Genomic DNA, 17,185 nt, shown 5'->3' on the forward strand with positions numbered 1-17,185 from the left:
CTCTCTCTCTCTCTCTCTCTCTCTCTCTCTCTCTCTCTCTGCAGGCTCTAGGTCGGTCGGCTCTGAAGATAGGAGGAAACAATGACGCCCCACTCTGTCACAATTTCAGGAACAAAATGCTGACCAAGATCCAGTTCAGCCTTAATTATGATTAATAGTTATAATAATTATTATTATTATCGTAGGTTAGTATTTTATTTATTAGTTCTTACATGATATTTCATTAATAGTTAATTGTTTTTTATTATATTTCACTGTTTAAACCTCACTTCCTTCATTAGATTAAATATATGAGAATTGTACATTTTGGTAAGTTGCAAGCAGCTGAAGTGGGAGGAAGTATTTGATTTAAATGTTGTTATATTATGGGTTATCATATATTTTTTTCAATATATAAGCGGTCACCTGATGTTGTAGTCGGCAGAGGTGAAACTAATTCTTACTGTTTTATGTTCTGTCGTCTCATCTATTAAAATACATTTTTTAAAACTGTTTTATGTGTAGAATCTTAATCTGAAAAGTAACTAAAAATATAGTGAAGAAGAAAAAACAATTTGCAATTTGAATGTGGAGGAGTAGAAGTATGCTACCTGAAAACTGGTTAACAGTAGTATACGGACTATATTGTATATATAGCAGCTATGGAAATATCATTATGTAGAACTGATCAAAGGCAGATCATCATAAAATGTCTCCATCTTCTTATGCTTTTAATGACCTCATGACCTTTCCTCTAGCGCCACCTTCAGGACACACTTTATATTTTTACCTTCACCACCAGTGAGACTCTCAGTCCAACATGTTTGAAGTCTGGTCTCTCAGCTCCAAGTTTATTGGTTCCTACTGACGACATAGATCTTTAAAAACTCTTCACAAATGTGTAGTTTCATTAAAAAAGCTCAGTAATAGTCAGCAGTAGAGTTTTTAGTAAAAGAGAGAAAGCTGCAGGAGAACTGTCACTTTCTGCTCGACTAGAGACTCTAACGAGGACAGAGTCGGTCGTCTCTCTCCAGCTGTTTCCTCTGAGCGGAGGTCAGGTTACCACAGCAACAGCACACCTGTCAGAATGCACCTCAGCATCTTAAGCGGTGCACCAAATGTATAATGTCAGGAAATATCACCACTGTCTTTTTTCTCACTGATGTCAGAAGCAGTGGTGACTTTTCATGTTTTAGCTCCTGTGGTGGAGGGAGGCAACAAATCAATGTCAAATACTCTGTTACAAGTAAAAGTACATGAGTATTACTACAAAATGTACATGAAGTTTCCAGAGTAAAGGAAGTTGATATTCATTATGGCTCATTTCAGAGTAATTTGGAGCTCAGAGGTCTAGAAAGGTCAAACTGTCTTTTATTCAACATTTATTTTCTTGTGAATGAAGATGAATATATATTCAGGACTTCAGGTTCAGGTTCATGTAAATGAGTAGGTCTGACCAGCTACATAGCTGATAACACCTGTGTGGTTTTCAAGGCCTTTAATCTTTGATACCGCGTCATATCTAAAAGCTGATCACATGTTATGGTTGTAAAATCAACAGTAACTGCAGCTCTCAAATAAATATACTGGAGTAAACGGTACAATATTTCCATATGAAATGTAGAGAAGAAGCATAAAGTACCATAATGTAGAAATATTCATGGACAAGTACCTTAAAATTGTATATGTGTAGTAGCTGAGTAAATGCAGGCTGATTTAGTTATTTTCCATCACATCTGTATGTCACACCTCTGATAAAATCAGCCTTGATGGATGTTTATTTGTCAAAGGTCATCATCATGTGACCTGCAGCTGCCAGCAGGAAGTGCCAGTCAGCCAATCAGAAGAGAGGCTCTGAACCTGATTTCAGGTAAACACTCAGAGAAACCAAATCCTGCAAGGTTGGATGGTGGGTCCAGGTGGGCGGGGCTTGGGGCGTGGCTGAGGGTGCTGACTGCTTTGTTGTGACATCACAAAGTTCCAGAAGTCCTGACGGCTGGTTTTAAGGCTCAGTGTCTGAATACAGGCTGTGTGCATTTCTCTGTGGACTGAGGCTTTGATACTTTCACAGTATTAATATAGAACCTAGACCTGCTTTATAATCACAAACACATGGACATCTACCTTTAGACTGGGTGGAGCTTTAAGAAAAAGGGAGGTTCTATGTTTTATGTGTGCAAATAAAATAAATCAAATCTTTCTCAGAGGAAACAGTGGAAGTGTAAAAAGGAGGAGGATGGAAGGAGAGTGTGCATCTACAGTAAGAGACCTCCAGGTGGCAGCACCGTCCTGATGTTTCTCTGTCAGACGACAACACACACACACACACACACACACACACACACACACACACACACACACACACACACTGGTCATGTCTTCAGTGAAACATATTAACCTGTTGTCATCAGCCATTATTTCTGTCACAGCCAGTGTGACCTGCAGTGACGGGCCCCTCCCCTCACCTGTGGCACATGACAGTGCAGTTAACAGCTCCTCTCTCTGGAGCCTTGTCGACAGCAGGTCAGTGAGTCGACCACATTTCTTAACTCTGGACATGTGAGAGTTTCCTCATCGACGGGACCATGTTGTTTGTCAGTGCCTCCCAAAACATCACAAAAATAATTTATATGAACATTTTCAGATTGGCCATCTGTGTATGAAGGACAAAACATGACGTAAGTAAATGAATATATCAATAAATAAAAGCATTAATCAATGACTAAATACATAAATAACAGCAAAATAAATATATTTTGGTGATGAAAATGTGCTTCTGTATTTTTGCATTTGTTATTTATTTAGTTATCTATGCATTTCTACATTTGTTTTTTTCTGTATTACTACAGTTCTGTATTTGTTTGTTTGTTTGTTTGTTTGTTTGTTTGTTTGTTTTGCCCCAGCTTGTGGAGTCAAGTGGTTGGATGAGCTCCCTGCGATCATGTGTTTACTTCCATGTGTTATTTCATATGTGAGCGACCATGGACGGAGCCCGACTGAGGTTTGACCTTTAGTGTCCCTCAGCTTTTTATTATCAGTTCCCAGTTTGGCCCAGGGGCCCGAGGAGATGAATTATACAGAGATAATGATACATTTCATACATTTTAGTGAAGCCTTCGTCCAAAAAACATCCACCGATTAGTCACAGAAATCCCCCATGACCCCAGCAGTTTATCAGCTGACCTCTGTGAGGGACACGGATGACGAGCTCTGAGTGAATTTCATTGTTGTGCCTGTTGTGTCATCTCACATCCTTCACATCAGTCACATCTCTTCCTGTTGTGCTGTTTATGAAGCAGGTAACAAACAAGTTGTTTCTGCTCTGTTTCATTCATGTCAGTAAACCTGCTCCTATAAACACACATGTCTTCATCCAGCCGAGTTTCTGATGATCACATGACGGTTTGTGTCACAGTAAGTAACAGAAAACATTTTAGCACAGCCTGTTATTTACAGTGTAATAAAAATACTTATTAATGTATAAATGTAGTGTAGGTGCAAAACTGTGGGGAACAAGGGAGACACAAGTTGGTATTTTAGAGGAAAGATGAAATAGATTATGTCTTTATTGAAAATCCCTGAGGGCAAAGTTCTTTGTTACAGTGAACTTAATTAATTAAAAAACAAAAAAAAAAACATATGAATGCAGATAATTAAGGATGTAACAACAAAAATCAAACTGCCAAAAGCACACAGAGCATCATTACTCCAGCTGTCACCGTCTTCTCCTAAAACAAACCAAGTTGTTTTAGTGTCTCACTTTAACCATGTGAGGTTCTTTCTTACACAGAATCTGAGGAGCAGAGGAAACTGAGCCGAGCGTGGCCGCAACAGCAGGACTGAAGACTGGACCTGAGACAAAAGGGAGGTACAAGTTACAAAAAGGTGAACAAGCAATAGTCTGACCGGAGCGAAACGCCACATGCTGTGACTGAACCGGTCTAAAATACTGTGGCAGCTGATGAGCTGACTCAGGACAGGTGTGGTGGAAGACAACCGGAAGCCAAATGGACGCAGAATCCAAACTGGTGACAAACGAACACATAAAGGTTCTAATCCTAACAAACCGAGCTGTGACCGCTCCACACGGTTAGCTGCACATTTATTATTGTGACCAATGTGACAAAGATCCAACACACCACTGTCAAAACACTCCGGCTGTTCATTTTTGTAACCATGACAACCAGGTCCAGAACACAAGCAGCCATAAAGATGCTCCTATGGGTTGTAACGAACGACCATTACAGTCATTCAGGTTGGACGACTGGTTGGTAACTGCTGACCACGGTGACCTCACCACCTTACATCATGCACTGATCCATCCTCAGAGAATTCTCACAGAGATTTGTAGCCTCTTTTAGATTCTGGAGTTTTGGTTTTTTGGCCACATTTCCTGTTTGGTTTAGTCAACAGCAGCATTTAGCCTCTGTCCTCCACCTGCTGAGCAGCAACAGGACTGACTCAGTCAGAGCAGCTGCTGAACAGTGGAGCTAAAAGAGCGGGAGCACTGGACTGAGACTCATCACTGCTCCACATGAATCATCGTGTTGTAACTGCTGGGTGAGGTAATAAACCGTTTGCTGTATCAACAAGTGGACAAAAAAGAGAAAAAGAACAAAAAGACTCATACATGTGAGGGGACACACTGGTTTACTGGTAGTTGTCAAAATTAGTTCATTTTCTGGGCCAACGTCACCACAAACGTCCAGACCTTTAAAACACACCACATGTTCAACAGAGGGAAAGAGCTGAAGACTGAACCCTGTCGAACTGCATCAGTGATGGGAATCACCAGAAGATACTGCTCATAAAATTCCTGGAAGCAGTTAATTTACTCTCGTTCCCAAACCTGAACACAGAAAGTGTTTGTCACGGCTTCAAAGAGAAAACTCAGAGCACAAACTCTGTGTCTTCACGTCTGATATTAAACTGTTTATTTACACTGGCTGCAACTATGTCTACCCTGACCTCTGACCTTACAAACTGAAGTGACCCCAAAAATGAATTGATGTGCACAATAATTTCTCAGTCATACTGGCCATGGAAACAACAATGTGCTCGTGAAGAATCGGTGGGGGCCTCCCATTCACACAATGTTTGCTAACAAGAAAGCTAATCACAGGAAATCTACTTGCTTCTACCATGTTTGTGTTGTGACCGTCTTGCGCTGACGTCCGTGGAGCAGCAGGAACATTTCTGGACAGATGAAAGAATGTCCCATCATCTTAAAACGTGTGCTGTCTTTTTATTCTGGTAACAAAAACAAACATTTACTCATTTAGCAGATGATTTTATCCAAAGCTTCGAGACCCTTCAACAGGGTCTTGAAGACAGAGAGGGACGCCCCTGAGACTTCAGGAGCTGGTTTTTAGGCTGATGGAAGACCAAGGGAGGGCTGCTGGAGGAGCACTGCAGCATTTCAGGTGAGAGATAACCATGGTCTGGACCAAGAGCTGGGTGGAGGACTGAGTCAGGGAAGGCCTAGTTTTTCTTTTTTACTCTAGATGTCATAAATATTGTTTTTAATTTCTGCATTGTTAAGGATCAATGACACGCTCTATTTTAATGACGCGTTAGTTTAGGAAAACATTTGAAAATATTTCTTATTTGGAAAAAAAAGAGCCAAACTCAGAGAAGAGGTCAGAGAGTCACAACAGCTTCGAAATGAAACTAACAAGCCGAATAAATTCAGTTTGCACAGTCACAGAAAACTGACTGTATTTGCAGCCTGAGTTTCCTCGAGCTGTGACGATGCTGCTGTTGAGCGATGAAGACAGGAAGATGCATTTCACTGGGAGAGTCCTGAACTGATGCAGCGAAACATCAACAACCTCAGCACAACAACGGCAGCAGATGGTGATCAAGGAGACAAAGATCCTGATGCACCGTCTCCCAAAACCCTCATCCGAACAGCAGAGCCGAGGAGTTTGAGAGATACAGGTGCAAATCTAAACCTTCTTTAACATAATAAAAGAGTTTTGGGTTGAAAGTGAACAAATCTGTGAGTGAAAAACAGAAACAGTCTGACAGAGTTTTAATCAGTGACTGAGGTAATCTCAGCTGTAATCTGCTTTCACATGACCGAGTCCAGGACGTTGTGACGCCTTCATGGTGTAAATTCAATTTCACACTGGAGTTTATCATCTCTTCTGCACTCTGTGATTTATGTGCATGTCCAAAGGGGATAAACAGTGATAAGTGTAAACTGCTGGACTAATGAAAAATAATCTTCACCAGGAGAACTTAATCAAAGGGTTTATTTTCTGTATGGTGGCCTTGTTAGGACATCTCAAACACAATAATTCAGTCTGATGTAGGATCAATAATTCTAACAACCACTAAATGTCTGATAATTTGTTGTAGTATAGCAATGGTATGGATCTAATTTGGAACCAGCCTGATTATTCATCGTATGCTGACCATGTCAATAATGTGTTACATAAAACTGACCAGAGATTAATGATCCAGCCCCACCTCAGCCCCTCAGCCTCATATTAACTCTCTGTTGCTGAAGTTGTTTGTGGTCAAACCATCGTGTGGTTATTCTCAAGATTTACACTCACTGGTCACTTTATTAGGAACACCACACAAACAGCTTTCCTCTGAGACTCTGCTTCACATCATTTCTGCAGATTTATCAGCTGAACATTCTTCTCCTGTTCTACCTGTTCTAAAGGGGGTCTACTGGATCCAGGTCTGGAGACCGAACTGGACTCACTGTCATGTTGATGAAGCCAGTTTGTGTCATGGAGCATTATCCTGCAGGAAGGAGCCATTAGAAGATGGTGAACTGTGGCCATGTTCAGACTGAGACCTTCAGACCAGGACTGATCGGTGTTAAGACCCAAAGTGAGACAAGAAAACATCCCCACACCATCACACCCCCACCACCACCACCACCTGGACAGGTTGGTCCATGAATCCAGACTCTGACCCATCCATCTGCTGCCTCGGCACAAATCCAGATCCATCAGACCAGGCCTTCACCTGTCCAATGTTGGTGAGCCTGTCTCTGCAGCCTCAGGTTTCTGTTCTTGGTGACAGGAAGTGGACCCTGACGTGGTCTCTGCTGTGGTTGTCCATCCACCTCCAGGTTGGATGGGATGTTCAGTCTGAAGCTTTTCTGCTCAGCACAGTTGTAAAGAGTGGTTATCTGAGTGACCGTAGCCTTTCTGTCAAATCAAAAAACCATGACAATTAAAGGGAGGAGACACAAGAAATTAAAGCATAAACCATCATATTAATTAAATCTAACCAAAAATGAATAGAAAGGTCAAAGCTGTTATGGGATGTGACAGTCAGTAGGTCAGTGGAGTGTTTGAAACAACCTGATGTGAGGTGTTGAACGGTAAAAGTGAAAAAAGAAAACCATAAACAAGAGCGTGGAGCACCAGGAGCAGACACTAGCTCATTGGACACATGAATAAACAGGTGTACAGGTGTTTCTAACAAAGTCTTCACTGAGTATATTTTGTGAGGTTTGTAATACAAAAGATATTTACCTGTAAGTAAAGAAGTGTGTCCTGGACCCTGGACTTTGCTGTCATCATTGATTGATACCACACTGACCAGAGGTGCAACATCATCACTCAGTCAGTACCAGACATTTGTGTTTATATGGCCGGCCCTGGTTCACAGAGGTCTGCTGACTGTGGACATTTGAATCCAGTGGCTCCTTGGAAATAATCACATCATTCAATCTGCTGAGGAAAAATCCTCAGGAGTAATGAAAACTCTGATACAACCTCATTCTGACTCAGTGACATCAAGCTGAGAAGAATCTCTGAGAAGAATCCAGTTTGTTCTGCTGCAGGTCAGGAGGCAACAACCGCCCTCAGGAAACTGTCAGTCACACTTCGCTATCAGCCATGTGTGACCCAAGCCTGACAATACACCGAGAAATCGTTTATTCACACACACACACAAACACACACACACACACACACAATATTAAACATAACCACTACTAGGGCTGGGCGATAAATCAAATGAATTCTATTAATTTTTGTTTATAAACAATTTGAAAAATTCTTAAATCGCAAAATTGAGAGTGAGTTATTCTCTGGAGTCACCACAGCGCGGCGGTTGGAGCAATTTCCTAGACACACCTTTATGTCTGAGCTCCTCTGGGTAAACGAACAACAAACATGAGACATGGCAGCTGGAAAAGACGACGAAATATTACCGAAAGAAGGTCATGTTACTTCAGTCATATGGACGTGGTTTGGTTTCGCAAGGTCTGACCTGGAACAGGCCACTGTGCTGTGCAGAGTTTATAAAAGTGCTGTTAAGACAAAAACAAACCTGTTCCAACACCTGAGACAAAAGCATCTGGTGGAATGGGAGCAATGTTTTCTCTTGAGTTCATGTAGGAGGAACAAAATCGATTTAAAATCATAAATGGTCCAGAACATGGAAAAAAAAATCAAGATTTAATTTTTTAACCATATCGCCCAGCCCTAACCACTACTTATCCAACCCTAACTTTAACCTTAACCTAACACCTGATCCTAACTTTAACTTAAACCTAACTGTACCTGGCGAACACTGAGTGTTAGACCTGGGCTTCTCACTCAACACTGACTAACCCACCCACTGTGACTCAAAATGTGATTGGTTCATTCACCGGCTACTTTCTAAATAAACACACACAGCTTTGGAGCCTTCAGGCCTTCTGTCCCAGGCATGACATCCTAACCAATGAGTGAGGAGCGAACATTAGAGACAAAGAAGAAGAAATTTGATTGGATGACATATATTCATGGTTGTAGGACAGAAGCCCTTTCATCACTTCTAAAATTAGAATTAGAAGAGAAAAACTATTTAACACTGAAAACACTGATGTTTGGCTTTACAGACCCTGAAAAAACCTTAAATGTTAATGATTGACATTATAAAAACTTGCTCTTTGTTCCTTCCAGGAAAACAAGTCCCCATAATGTAGCTATTTGATCTAGGTCCCCACAACATGAGTAATACCTTGACCACACACACTGTCTAAAAAAAAGAGACTGAAACTGCAACTTGGATTTAAATGAGTTTGTTTGCAAGGAAACTGAACAACCCAGAATAACTTCAGTTATTCTAGACAAACACATCTTCCAAGCAGTTCACTAAGGGACAGGGTGAGAGCCCCTGAATATCCTGCTATTCACTGTGAGTTTGTGGTCTCTGTTCTCACACAACCCAATCCTTAACCATCAAATATAAACAACTGACCCCCGCCCTAAACCTGACCTCAACCTAAACCTAAACCTTATTCTAACCTGAACCATAAAATCAGGTCTCAATCCTCACAACGATGCTTTCAAACCAAACTTTGCATTAAAACACAAAAATGAACACACACACACACACACACACACACACACACACACACTCACGCACTGCCAAGCACCTCCCTCTCTCAGTGTTTTCTGCCACACTTTAAAGAGCTGCAGACAGACTGAGACAGAGAGACAGAGGACGAGTCCTCTCAGACAGTAACACACAGATCTCAGCTCTTCCATCTCGTCACCATGAGGTTTGAGGAGATCCTGGACAAAGTTGGCGGCTTCTCCAAGTTCCAGTTCCTGCTCCTGTTCATCCTCTGCCTCCCCCGTGCCATCCTGCCCCTCCACTTCCTCCTGCACAACTTCATCTCTGCCACCCCTCCTCACCACTGTGCCCTCAGGACCCCGGAGGACAGGGACGCCAACCCTGAGGGGCTGGCCCTCAGGATCCCCCGTCAGGATGACGGCTCCTTCAGCTCCTGTAGAGTCTATGATCCCCTGCTGACCTCTGACCTCAGCCAGGGAAACGGGACGGCGCCTTGTCCACATGGCTGGGTCTATGACAGATCGCAGTTTAGCTCCACCACGGCTACCGAGGTAAAGAGATGCTAAAGGAAAGCTCCTTTAATCCTCTGTGAATAATTTTATCAGAAAAGAAGAAGAGGCTCAAGTTAATGTAAAATATTTATATTATGTAAGAATTTTGTTCACTCCACTTTTGTTTGTTGTAGTTTTGCTGGGTAAATCATGTGAAAGGAAAGGTTGAATTTCTGCAAACTGTTCGTTCTAAGTTTATATAAAACAACACAAACAGATTCATAGAAAAAAATCTGTCAGATTTATATTTGTCTTGTTCTAGGAACATTTCTTAATCAATTATTGATGCGGTAATTGTCTCAAATTGGTTGTTACAGTCTGTTGTTTTGGTGTTTCTCCTAAAAATGATGTTTATGAATTGAAAAATTGGAAAAAAAACAAGAAAGATTTTTCACTTGCCTCTTGGGAGTTGTTTTCACTGATGAAAAGAAAATCTTATTAACCTGGCAAAAAAAAAAAAAAAGAAAAATTCATTTGCCTTTCAGGGCTTCTGTAGATTTATAGTCAGAGGCAAAACCTTTTTTTTATAAATTTGTGATTCACTACATTTGAGATTGAATCTTTCCCTGACTTCAACCAAGAGCTGTGAGAGTCTGAACAGAACCAGAAAACACTTGATTAAAGATTCAGTGACTTTTGAGGCTTCTTAAGCTGCAGTTCCTCTAATGTCCACTAGATGCTGCTCCAAGAAAACACCCGCCTCCTCTCCTCAAATACAAAGTCGATAATGTTTTTGACACTTTAACTCTCAGGAGATGATTTCATGTCCTCTGATGCCTCTCTGAGAGGCAGATAAGAACTGTCGCCATAAAGGTCAGAGAAAAAGGTGTGTTTCAGGAACCTGAGGGTTCAGACAGGTGTGATACAGTCTGTTGTTTAACCTGTGTGTGTCTCTGCAGTGGGATCTGGTGTGTGACGACAAACAGCTAAATCAAGCTCTCGCCACATACTTCTTCCTCGGGGTCACGTTTGGAGCCATTCTGTTTGGACAACTTTCTGACAAGTGAGTTCTTCAGGGTTCATTATGTCTGAGACACTCACAGTCAGCTGATCCAGGGACAGAGGTCATTATTATTTATATCACCTCTTCTGTCGCATCATTAGCAACACGACAGTGAAAAAATACTCATGATGCAGAACTGCCGCTTTCAGCAACACCTCAACCTCTCAGGTTGAAACATGAAGAGCCAAACGCTGAAATACCAAAAGCTGCAGTTCCTCTAACGACCACTACAGTCTGGCTCCAGCAGAGAGTCAGTCCCCACAGACTCCCATGTTCAAATGTCCAACTTTACAGCAGAAAGAAACATGTTTACAGCCTGGTACAGAAACTGTTCTGGTCTCTAGAGATCATTTCCTCCTTCATGACAACTGTAAATTATGTATAATACAGGGCGTGGCCACTTTGAGTGACATGTGGGTGAGCGTTGAAGTCTCTGCTCCACACACGCCCCACCTATTAGCTCATTGTTGGATTAGCCAGGAGTTAAGCACCATTTCCCCAAACTTCTGTTGTGTTTCCAGTGTATCTGTGGATACACCGCATTTACAAAAATACTTAGAGGATAATGTATTTCTTTCTGTCACTTAAAGTCACTTTAAGTATCAGTTGGAACCGTTCATTATTTTATTTGTATGTTATTCATACAATAAAATGACCCTGTAAAGTAGCGGCTGTTTTTTAAAGTGTGACCTTATACAATGTGGTGTTGTTGAGTTTCCAGTGCAGCCAAACAAATTTGTTTTATTAAAGAAAGTCAGTAACTAACCACCACGTCCCCATTATGCCATGAGCAACCTCGATCACAGTGGCAGGAGCTGGTTATGGTGCGTGACGGATGTGTTGCTTCATGATGCACGTTTGAACAACCGTGGCGAGCGCTACCATCAGCAACAAATACTTGGTGTTTCCTGTGCCAGTCGTTCTGTGTTATTCCAGTTAAAATGTTTTAATGTGAAGGAACAGCAGCAGGAAATATTCAGCGGTAACAAAAGCTCCTTTATGTTAGTCTGAGTCTGAATAAACACCCTGGTCATGACAGCAGTGCTCAGCCTGACGACCATGTCTGTATCACTTTCAACACAACAGCAGCAACACATGAAGAGACAGAGAGATTTTCTCTATCATCACCAGATTGATCTTCTCACATCTGATCAGTCTAAAAAAATATTTTCTCCTCAGTGTGAGGATACAAAACCCTCTCACAACCACAGTAATAATCCGACCAACAATCTCTTCAAGTATTTCCAATCTTCATTCAAACAACCAGTGTGGATATTTACTGCCCCACTGTCCATGAAAACATTTTACATAGAGCATGTGACCAAAACATCACCAATGAAACATCAGCAGGCAGCACCATTCACAACCAATTGATAAAACTGATGTGATCATGTATGTAAATAAGTTTTAAAATCTTGTAAATGTGCCGTCATGTCTGAAACTGTGAGAACTTTAACGTTAATTAACGTCTCCTGTGTCTGATTACAGTTACCAGTGAGGCTGACACCAGTGATACTGGGTTACACTGAACTGAACAACAACACTGAACAACACTGGATAACCACACTCATCCTCTGTTCACTTTATTATTAGCAATTTTTCTTCAAAGTCAGCTGCTGATCTGCTGATAGAAACCTGTGTGTGTGTGTGTGTGTGATAATGACTACAAATTCTCCACATGACTATATTGAATAAGTGCAAAATGTCAGTTACACACACACACACACACACCACTGCCCTGCTCATTGTAAATCTCTTGCTCTGGCTCCAGACATCACATGATCGTCATCAGCAGATGGAGTCTGACCATTTGCTCTTCAGTTGCAGATGTTCAAATTTCTGACCACTTTAAGACTTCAGGTCCACGCTGGTTTAAAAGTCAGGAGCTGTCGTGCAGCTTTTGATCATGTCACATATCACACACAGAAAAAATCAACTGAACCTTGAAGATCAACAGTGAAACTCAGAACAAAATCTGTTCTATGATAACTGAGCAAACTCCATGTGCAGGTAAAGATCATGTGATTTGTTCAAAAGTTCCAGAAAAGCTGCTAAACTGACGTGTGTTTTGTGTGGCAGGTTTGGTCGTAGGAAGATGCTTCTGGTTGCTTTAATCACCGCCACCGTGCTGGGATTCACCTCAGCCTTCTCCACCTCCTATGTCATGTTCGCCATCTCCAGAGCGCTCTGCGGTGTGGCCCTCAGCGGGCTCTCCATCATCGGTGTGGTCCTCGGTAAGAAGTCAACAACACGCACTTCAAAACAAATGTGTGCACTCTGGTAACATTAGTTTAATTTTACAATGAAAACTCTGCAGAAGAGAACATAGTCTGTAGAGAACTCATTATATGACGATGACACCTCAGTATATTGAGATTACATCTTAATTAGCATCTTATCAAAACAAACTGTTCACATAATGTTTACGTGGTAATCCTGAAACATCCATCCATACAGCCATTGTTTTTCGTTTATCCGGGGTTGGGTCATGGTGGCAGCAAGCTAAGCGGGGTATTCCAGACATCCCTTTCTCTAGCAATGCTTTGCAGCACTTCCTGAGGGATCCCGAGCTGTTCCCAGGCCAGGTGGGGTTTGTAATTCCTCCTGTGAGTTCTGAATCTACCCCCGGGTCTTCTCCCAGTTGGATATGTCCAGAGAACCGCCAAAGGAAAGTGCCCAAGAGGCATCCTAATCAGATGAACCATCTCAACTGGCTCCTTTCACCGTGAAGGAGCAGCGACTCTACTCCGAGCTGCCTCCAGATGTCTGAGCTCCTCACCCTATCTCTAAGGCTGAGCCGAGCCATTTCAGCTGCTTGTGTATATTTAAAATCAAACTTGATTTCTGTCCGAAACAGATCTCTGCTGAATGCATTTCACTGACGCCGCCTTCCTGCTCAGGTATCGAGTGGACCGACATAAAGCACCGGACCTTCACCGGTACTGTCATGAGTTTGTCATGGAGCGTGGGGAACATGTTCCTGGCTCTGTTGGCCTACTTCATACGAGACTGGAGACACCTGACGCTGGCGGTGACAGCGCCCTGCATCCTTGCCATCATCTCCTGGTGGTAAGGGGAATGTTCTATGATGGGGGCTTCAAGTCTTGATGTTGACAGTAAATATCTTTGTGTCTCTGTGTTTTTAAAAGCCAGTTCCCTCCATGTGCTTTTAGGTGGCTGCCGGAGTCGGCCCGCTGGTTGCTGGCCAACGGCAAAGCAGAGGAAGCCCAAAAGTATCTGGTTCAGTGCGCTAAGATGAACAAGAAGAACGAATACACAGCTAAACTGGACACTGAGGTACAGCTGACAACTGACTCAATATTAACATCCAGCACTCATAAACCTTACTGATTAGCTCAAGTCCATACTTTTGTCTTACTGGCATCAAGATGTTGAGGTCAGTTCATCAATCTGTCCATCCAATACATAGACTGTAAATAGACTGTAGCCTCTCTGAAGTCACCCACAAATTCCTGAAGAGTGGTTCTAACACTCCTGTCAGCATCGTTAGCACAAAAGCTAATTCATTTTCAGGCAAATTAGTTGGTTAATGAGCTAAGCTAACAAACCAGGTGAGCACAGGCATTGATAGTAGTGCAAACATATAAATAAAATTACAAGAATTTCACTCACCTCACAAAACAGGTGAGTGAGTTTGTTTCATTCCCTGGGACCTGCCACCTGCAGTCAGTCGCACTTAGACACGCCCCTCCAGCATTTCAGATATTTCCACACAGATCATGTGCAGTCTCAGTGTTTGGCCCTGTGATCTTTTCAGACTCTGAGGAAGGTGACGGTGTCTGAGGTGGCCAAGAAGAATCCCTCTTACCTGGATCTGGTCAAAACACCTCAGCTGAGGAAGATCACCCTCTGCTCCGGATTATTCTGGTACCACATCACGCAGTTGAAAATGCTGTCTGCTGTGTAGCCCACCAGGCTGATGTGTGTGTTCATACTGATTGTGTTGCTGCACCTCCAGGTTTGCGGTTGCCTTCCTGTACTATGGCATCAGCTTCAAGATCTCAGGTTTTGGTGTCAGCATCTACCTCACACAGTTCATCTATGGCGCCATCGAAGCTCCTGCCAAAATCCTCACCTTCTTCGTCCTGGACTGGATTGGCCGGAGGAACGGCCAGGCGTGGTTCCTGATCACAACTGGAGCCCTGATTGGAATAAACACAGCCATACCTTTAGGTTACATCACTTTCTGTCCTTTCATACACATGTGCACAGTAAAAGAGACATTTTGATGAGCTTCATCTTACCTGTCTGCACAGATCCACATTGATGTTTGTGACCCTCACACATTATTGATCTGCTTCTCTGTCAGACTACTCTGTGGTTCGTACGTGCATTGCTGTGGTGGCGAAGGGTTTCTCTGAGGCGGCGTTCACTACGGCGTTCCTCTACACAGCAGAACTCTACCCAACCATCCTCAGGTAAAACCCCAAACTGAAACCAGGAGGGTCAACCTAAGGGACCGCGTTGAGGACAAATGTTGAGGATGACAAAAGTAAAAGTACAGAAAAACAGCCCCTGGTTTGGATTATTGTTACTGATGCATTAATGTGAATAATACGCTTCAAGAAGGATCAAATTTGAAATATTTTATATACTGATGTGTATTTTAATGAGAACTGAGATTGAAATAGAAACTAGTATGTAAAGTAGTTAAATAAATGTAGTGGCGGTTTATTCCAAACATCTTTTCCACGATATCAGTGGAGATTGGTCCCAACAGTCTTAAATCCACACACTGGTGATGTATACACATTTGTCCTGAGAGTGGCGTGAGAGGAAAGCAGGAATCGGGAAATTTAATTGGATCGTGTCCAGAATGGTCTAGGGTTCTGGGTTCTGTTCCAAAATGTTAGACCCACATTGCCGTCCTCAGGTCTGAATGAGTGGACCATGTACTTTGCTCTGAGAGGCATCAGGACTGACGCTGCTGGTTGTGTTGTTGGACAGGCAGTGTGGTCTGGGCTACACCTCCTGCCTCTGCCGGATCGGAAGCTCCCTGGCTCCACTGATCATGCTGTTGGAGGATGTGTGGCTCCTTCTGCCGCCGCTGATCTTCGCTGGGACAGGGATAGTCAGCGGCAGCTTGGTCTTCCTGCTGCCAGAGACGCTCAACGTCCGTCTGCCCGAAAACATCTTTGACATCGAGGAGGGAAGGTACAGCCACTCAGGCATCTTCAGTTATATCCTTATGAACTGTGATATTTAAAAATAAGCAGATTTAGGCCCAAAACTACAGAAAGAGTTACCTCTACTGTATGGCTACTTTAGTTGTTTGAAACTGGGGGGTTAGGGTTAGGCGGGGGGGGGGGGGGCTGCCCTGAGGGGACATAGAGCTCATGAAGAGCGGTGTGTTTGATCAGGGGAACAATATGGTGTGAAAGTAGACACTGCTGTGTGTCATATCAGACGGTTGTTGGTTGTTCAGGTTCAAGACTGGTTCAAAATTCAATATGTATTAGTTACTTCTTCTAACATTGTTAATGATTGATAAATCATTAAGTGGGTGGGGTGGGGGGGTGGGGGGCTTTATATAACACCATCTAAACATTCCTCCTTTTCTTGCTTCCTGTTTAGACACAGGCAGAGTGACCCAGACGCAGATACAAATACTGAGCTGAAGAAAATGAACCACGAAGACACAGCGATGTCACAGGACGACTGATCTGGTTTTCGTCCTGGTTGGTTAAGAGATGAGTTCCTGCTGCAGCCTGTGGAAGGACACTGCAGCCTGATGTGGGTGGATCGGTGCTTTCAGATTTTTTTTATTTAGACCTCAAGTGTGTGTTAGAATAGAAATGTTTGTATCATGTGCTCAGGACAGACCTGACACACAGTTTCCAGTCCTCATTACAGACCGGTTCTAAAACTGTTAATACCTGCTGCTGATGCTCAGCTGTCAATTACCTGACTAAAGACTAATGGATTTTTTAGGATGCTGCAAACACGTACCTCACACTTTGTACAATATCTTCTGCTGTCAAATGAAGACTATGCAAATAAAATGTTTTGTGTGTATTTGTCTTCTTTAGGGTTTTTTTAAAGGTTTTTTCTGCAATTTACTCACTGAAAAAATAAACCAACAGTTTGTTTTTTTTTACATCACATTCACATCTTCTTCATTGATATTTCTGACGATTCTGCCATTAAAATCAAAATAACAACAAAATCTCCTGTTTTAGACAAAACCCATCACAAGGTTTGGAGAAAAAAGGAAAAGAATCTGGTAATCATCATCCTCAAATACTTTATTATATCATACATTTCTACAAGCTGAAGATAAACGTAAGAAAACAAGGCACGGTTGAAGCTGTGT

The 17,185-nt window shown here is 42.4% G+C and overlaps 1 protein-coding gene and 1 long non-coding RNA gene across 2 annotated transcripts; one reads left to right on the forward strand and one right to left on the reverse strand.

The window, feature by feature from the left end:
* Nucleotides 1–6,221: 6,221 nt before the first annotated feature.
* Nucleotides 6,222–9,416, reverse strand: LOC139635754 (uncharacterized). Its single transcript, XR_011694280.1, has 2 exons — nucleotides 7,482–9,416; nucleotides 6,222–7,151 (listed from the first exon to the last, which is right to left on the reverse strand). It is a non-coding gene; the product is annotated as an uncharacterized lncRNA (long non-coding RNA).
* Nucleotides 9,408–16,887, forward strand: slc22a7a (solute carrier family 22 member 7a). The gene is made up of 10 exons (XM_071503156.1): nucleotides 9,408–9,848; nucleotides 10,748–10,851; nucleotides 12,931–13,085; nucleotides 13,752–13,920; nucleotides 14,025–14,148; nucleotides 14,630–14,739; nucleotides 14,831–15,045; nucleotides 15,182–15,290; nucleotides 15,820–16,026; nucleotides 16,447–16,887. The coding sequence occupies exons 1-10, from the start codon at nucleotides 9,498–9,500 to the stop codon at nucleotides 16,532–16,534; spliced, it is 1,632 nt and encodes a 543-aa protein (XP_071359257.1). The 5' UTR covers nucleotides 9,408–9,497; the 3' UTR covers nucleotides 16,535–16,887.
* The last annotated feature ends 298 nt before the right edge of the window (nucleotides 16,888–17,185 follow it).

Source organism: Trachinotus anak, unplaced genomic scaffold, assembly GCF_046630095.1.
Source record: "Trachinotus anak isolate AG129_WGS33_773 ecotype Australia unplaced genomic scaffold, CSIRO_AGI_Tana_v1 ptg000019l, whole genome shotgun sequence".
In the NCBI taxonomy this organism is placed as follows: domain Eukaryota; kingdom Metazoa; phylum Chordata; class Actinopteri; order Carangiformes; family Carangidae; genus Trachinotus; species Trachinotus anak.